General features: G+C 50.8%; 2 protein-coding genes across 2 annotated transcripts; both read right to left on the reverse strand.

Moving 5' to 3' along the window:
* Positions 1 to 2,056: 2,056 nt before the first annotated feature.
* On the reverse strand, positions 2,057 to 2,620 carry BDZ83DRAFT_642621 (uncharacterized protein). The gene has a single exon (XM_060509627.1). The coding sequence runs from the start codon at positions 2,483 to 2,485 to the stop codon at positions 2,183 to 2,185; it is 303 nt and encodes a 100-aa protein (XP_060358139.1). The 5' UTR covers positions 2,486 to 2,620; the 3' UTR covers positions 2,057 to 2,182.
* A 1,029-nt stretch (positions 2,621 to 3,649) lies between these two features.
* On the reverse strand, positions 3,650 to 6,000 carry BDZ83DRAFT_724514 (uncharacterized protein; the record flags this gene model as incomplete). Its single annotated transcript, XM_060512666.1, is given in 7 exon segments — positions 3,650 to 3,789; positions 3,846 to 4,050; positions 4,060 to 4,089; positions 4,117 to 4,868; positions 4,878 to 4,986; positions 5,008 to 5,939; positions 5,964 to 6,000. Coding segments are annotated over 7 exon segments (2,205 nt in total).

Raw genomic sequence — 6,000 nt, forward strand, 5'->3', positions numbered from 1 at the left:
GACTTTGCTTCGGTGGTTTCCCTTTTCCTTGTCTCCTGCGCCATCTCGAGGCAGAACGATGCCCTGCAGCTCTCCCGCGTAGACTGTCGATGTCGTGTCGTCCCCATGTGAGATTTCCTAGTTTTCTGTGTGGTTGTGCAGACTGCTGCCGCCCCGATCTGACCGTCGATGCCCTGCCGTCAGTATAAATGTGTACTGCGTTGGTGTTCTATTCCAGACATTGTTTATGTTCTTTTTCAGCCTGCTTCGTGCTTTTGGCGATGTGGATGCGCGGTCCTTGTTACCACGGGCGTGACGAAGGGCGGTATGTGCTTATGTTGTTCGCTAATTGCGTTTTGTCTATCGTTTAGTCGATTTCTTACTGTTTATCTCGGGCTTATTTTCTTTCCTTTGCGTGCGGTGACTTTGGCTATGCCTACTCAGCTGATGGTGTCGATTTTGTGTTTCTATATCTGTTGTTCGATTGGCACGAGATGTATCTCTATATTTAGTGCTGGAAATGACGTTGCTCTGTATGCTCCGCATATTGCCCTAGCTGTTCTGGCTTGGAGCCTCTGCAGTCTATGTAATGTTCTCTTCGTCTAGCCCATCTCTTCCCATCCGTTGTTGGACCACAGCCAGCATGCGTACATCTGTGGTATTGCGACTCCCTTGTAAATCGTCCTCATCTCTCTCGTCATCACGCCCCACGTGGAGCTGAGCAGCACTACTTGACTTCACGCCCTCCGCAGTCAGAGAACGCATCGCATGAGAATATTCTCGCAACCTTCGAAGAATTTTCCGTACCCGACGCACCGTTGACCGGCCTTGTCCTTAAGCGCGTTTTCGAGGTTGGCAAAGAGACTATTTCGATTCAATTTGAGAAGGCGAGTATTTGCCATCGATGCCGAAACCCACTAGAGGTTCTCCAGCCTTCGAGTCCTTCGTTGCCTGAAGCGGGCCTTTCACGGTCACCGGGGAGGCGTAAACCGCGCTTCTCAGAAGCCGAAGATCGACTTTTGCGCCACTTGAAAGAGGAAAAAAACCTTTCGTGGAAGGCTATATACCGCGAGTTTTCTCGCCGATTCCAGGGTCGAAGTATGCAAACATTCCGAGTTCATTACAGTAAGAAGCTAAAGCATTGAATTGAATCTGGGTTTTGCCTCTTCATCATTCTTCAAGGTGTTCTAAAACTCTTGTGATGTCTGCCCGCTGTGATTCGTGAACGTCATTATAGGCAGTAGATGGCGTGCACCTTATCCAAAGTAGTTCACGATTGAGCTGAACCTCTCCAAGAAGAATAGTCGTCTACATTTTCCAGCCAGTGTTGAGACCAAATGAGTGTGCCATCAAATAAGCTTGCGATAGCGTTAAGATACGAAAGAATCGACAAGGATACTAAGACGCACCGCCTGCCGTAACTGGAATGCCCATGTTTGTTTTCGACAGCAACGCCGTCTGACCGCCTACGGGATCTTGCGCTTGCGAAAAGACAATTCACAGCTTGTCTCACCGCCTGCTCAAATAGTATCCGCTTCATCACCCAGTACTTCTCTTTGGGCTTGCTCACCGCCTGCTGATTAGAGCGGTGAACGCCAGGGATCTTTTACACCGCTTGCCAACTTTGCAGCGTCGCCATGAGCTTCACTCCACCATAGTACCTAACGGCTTTGCTATCATGCCAAGAGGCTCGACCGCCAATACCAAACCTTGTTTCATCCATGTACATGTGCTGCTCAGTCCACCATCGTCTACCAAGGTCGACGAAAAGCTAGAGTGAACAGTTTCTGGGTTACTACTATGGACAGGCAGAACAAAGTACTTTACGGGGTTCGAAGACTACAGGGTTGCCCAAACACCTTTTAAGGGCGGGGCACTACTTACATTTGCTGCGCAGTACACCGTCTACTGGAAATATAGTAGCGGCTGCTCTTCATCATCCTATCGAGTGCTGCAAGGCGACAGTACATTGGTCTCCAGCTTTTTTTCCAAGTCTGCCAAATTCGCGGATATGTTGGAAATAATCCGGAATAATGCCTGATTAGCTAGTGCCCCACACTCGTATGTACCGTCGCCTTACAGCACTCAATGGAAAACTTGACAGCCACGCGGCTAACTCTATGAGTCTATGCGTCTGCTGCTATACTATTCCGTCCGACGACGCGAGCTCTAGCCTTGCTTGGATTCACTCACTCATCCTCTTTCACGGAGCATCCTTAGACGGCAGCCAAGGCTTACACTCCGCTTTTGGAACTATAATATGGGAGATCTTTCGCTCGTTCGGTGGTCCAATGCCTAGTGCGAGGAAATGCGCGAGATGTGCTAGCAGATCTGCCGCCGTCAGGTTATCCAGTCGAGACACTGCGAGCAAGTCGAGGGATGGGGCGCCGGCGCCGTAAATGTACTCCCTCGTATAGCGTAGAAGCCTGGCGAGACAAGTGACCGAGAAGAGGCAACAGGGAAGCACGCGCTCAACCCGTTTGGTCACCGTTATAGGAGAACCCATTGCTGAGCACTATACAGTATGTCCCAGCTTATACAAAGAGAAAGAAGGTAGCATCGCAGAGACCTAGGCGTCCGGGGTATCCTCTTACGTACATACCGTAGTAAGCAACCTCTTATAGAATTATGTTTAACACTATCATCCTTAGGTCATCTATAAATGATATTCATTCCCATATATACTTCGTAACTATCTGCAGCCTGCAGGTCCGATTTAGTACTACCAGATGGGTAAGAAGAGGACATAACGCCGAACTTTCAAACCCTCACCCCCTTGCGTGCCCACTGGTGGATGTGGGAGCCACGAAAGCCTAGGATGGGTAGCTGTGTGATTTGTTGTGGTAACGATCCTGCATAGGCATCGAACTCCATGCATCTAGCGCATCAGGTAAGGAGCTAATTTATATCTACAACAGGATAGCTAGCCAGGAAACGAAACTTTCCGGACCTCTGAGACCTTAAGTCGCTAAGGATAATAAGTTGCGGTACGTAAAAACCAAGTCATACTGTTGGTGTTCCTATCACAGGGTAGCTGGTTCGAATCGTGGTTCGAGGAGAGGTCATTTGAACTATATAAACTTTTGCGCAAGGTGTAAAAAGCAGGTTCCAACCGTAGGGTGGGCAGGCCGCGATTCATATAAGTATGGTTTGTAAGTGGCTCTGCCCGGGCCCCTGCCTTGAGGTCGAATTGCATCCCAATCCTACACATACGTAAGATGAACTACATCTCGTTAACAAGCTCATTGGCAATTCGCAAGATTGTAGATAGAGGGAGGGGAGAGGGTTCACCTTAAGCGCACCTTCACCTGTAAGACTGTGATAAACTGCCCATAGTATAGGGAATGGAGGTGTCGCATTTACGCTTTCTATTCTTTTAGCCAACGAATCTCAGTAGCCTTGAGGGATTGTTCCCTCGACAGGCACCAACGACTAGCCGAAAACGAACATGGCAATACCGTACAGATGCTCCATAAAGGCACAGCTCGGGCTGGTCAACACTGCACCAAACCAACTCACTGCGTGCTATGGACGGTTCATGCGAGATTGCAAATATTGCTAACTTTCAATCCCTCAGATTGGACGAATAAGTGAATTGTACATTATCCAACATGCCCAGAATCCTCCACTATCTTACCGTCCCCCGAGAAGTACCCCATCGTCTTAATATCTATTCGTTGACTTCACTACTGAGTCGCTGCCCTTTAGAGCCTTCCTCGTCCGTCTGCGCTTGTTCGGCACAAGTTGCGCGAGTGGGGGGCGACCTGGCTTCACAGACTGCGCCCTTTCGAAGTCGATCAGCATGATGCCCTTGACCTCCTTACTGAATAGCATATTTTCCCTCTTCGCGTCATGGTGCTCAACACCCAGAGCACGGATTTCGTTCAATGACCGCGTTTTCATGGCTTCTAGGTCTTCAACTCCACAGTCCGTGCGCTTCATCTCGTAGAGATCCTGTCCTCCCCACGACAGAAATGACATGTGCACTATATAAACTCGGTGGTCATAGAAATAAGTTCTGTTGATCGTTCGAAGGTCGATAGATCCGAGGAATACCGGTACGTATACGCCCTGAATAACTCGTAGACGCTTGTAAAACGCTGCCTCGCGCTAAAGGTCCTCAATAAATGCCTCTACTGTACCCTTGCTGACAAAGGTGTAGCCATACGCAAGCAAGCTCACTTTGAACAAGACTCCACGAGCACCGCTCTGTCGTAAGGACACGATACCATAATCCAAGGACCGCTCGAGCTGTTCTTGGAGAAGCCTTAGAAATTCAGTCCGGTCGATTGGATGCTGAGCATTTGCACGTTGTCGACCAAGGCAGTGGCCGCGGTCATTGGCAGGCTTCCTGCAGTGGAGCAACTTGTTCGGGCACGCGGAGTCGGTCACACCGCCTCCGACAAGGCCTAACAAGCACTTTTGGGTGCAGTATGGCGTGTGTTTGAAGTGGCTCTCTCCTCCGTCTTCATCGCCTCGCGGCCGACGCGCCAGGACTCGCTTACTGCGTCGCTTCGCCTGACTGCCTTGACCCGCCTGGCTTTGAGAGTCCTTTCCGCGTGCTCGCCGTTCCGTAGGAGTGGGTGTGTCTGGCACGTCGCGCCTCGGCTCCTCATCGGAAGATTCGTTCGGGTCCCTTCTCATTTGCTCCGTCGTACGCCCGTCCCTCATAAGTCCTCGCCTCTTCCCTCGGAGCAAATAGGGAGATCTGTCGACGTTCTTGTACGCCTTTGGTTCGTAGCCTGGCGAGCTGTCTGGTGGATGCCTTTCTTCGTCAGGGATTGATCGCAGCGTCGTCTCGAAGTCCTCCCCCCACATCTTTAACTTGTTGATGGCTCGATGCCGCTCCTCCTGGCTATGCAGCCGTCTCTCGCTTGGCATGCTAAGGGCTATTAGACTGAAGGCTAAGTATTGAGTAACTGCCGTATAGAGGTGGGCGTGCTTGGGGTGGGCTTCTACCTCTGCAGAGGGCTCTGCTAGATAGTATAATAACGTCCCGGGCTCGCGCTAGTCGATTTTTAGGAACACGATTGCCTCACCCGTTGTTAATAGGCCGTGCTTGAGTCCGCTTTTGATTATGTAGTAATAGGTCTGTGTGATTGCGGTTATAGTGAGTCTCTCTGCGTAATACTGGAATCGCGCGTTTAGGTCGACCGATGTTGGGATCGTTTTACGATTAATTATTTCCTGATGTATATTTATCGAGCGCAGACCGAGGCGGAGATGTGGTGTAGTAAGTTTATGCGGTGGTTTATATTCGGAAACGTAAAGCATCGATCGGGTGCTTGAGTCGCCGTCGACGTCTTCGGTTCGATAGACGCAGATTTGATCGGCCCGTAGCTGTTGGAGGTCGACTTTATGATCGTGCGGTGTGGAGGGGGGCGTCGATGGGAGGTTGCGTTCCACGACCTCCGGAGCTACGTCGCTGAGCGCATGCGGGTGGTTCTCGAAGACGATTCCATTGCCTAGATCGAACACAGTCTTGACTGCTTCTACCTTTCTGAGCTCGTCCAAAATTGCTCTAACGGGGTCCTCGACGCTATTGTGCAGAAAGTACTCGAGGGCCTTCTCGTCAGTGATCTTGCGCTTCGCGATCCTACTTCCTAGCCCGGAAAGAAACGACGGGGTCTCGAAACAGCGTCTATCGGCAGGGAAAGTATCGTAAAGGGTGCCGAAGACGATGCTCTGTTGGTGCAGGAAGTCGGACCATGGCCGTAGAATGGTGGGACACAACTTGTTACGCGGATTTGTGATGGAGCCCCTGGAAGTCAGTCTGCGGTCCGTCTCGACTGTAAAGTTGGCGAAAACGAGGGAATGGCAGGCAGCGATGTATTCATCGAGTGACGTATGCTGGGTTTGCTGTTCTGCAGTGTCGGCGCGTTCTCGTTCTCTGTCAGCGCGTTCTCTTTCTTGTTGTCGCTCTCTTTCTGCCGCCACGGCGCGTTCTCGTTCTTTCTCAGCTCGTTATTCTGCTAGTTGCAGACGCTTGGCCAGCTCCTCAGCGTCTGTTGTCCTACTCAT

This window comes from Colletotrichum acutatum (genome assembly GCF_030867785.1).
Source record: "Colletotrichum acutatum strain CBS 112980 chromosome Unknown BDZ83scaffold_204, whole genome shotgun sequence".
Classification (NCBI taxonomy): Eukaryota; Fungi; Ascomycota; class Sordariomycetes; order Glomerellales; family Glomerellaceae; genus Colletotrichum; species Colletotrichum acutatum.

Excerpts from the sequence above, each read along its gene's own strand:
- BDZ83DRAFT_642621 (XM_060509627.1), bottom strand. The coding sequence starts at position 2,485 with ATGGGTTCTCCTATAACGGTGACCAAACGGGTTGAGCGCGTGCTTCCC.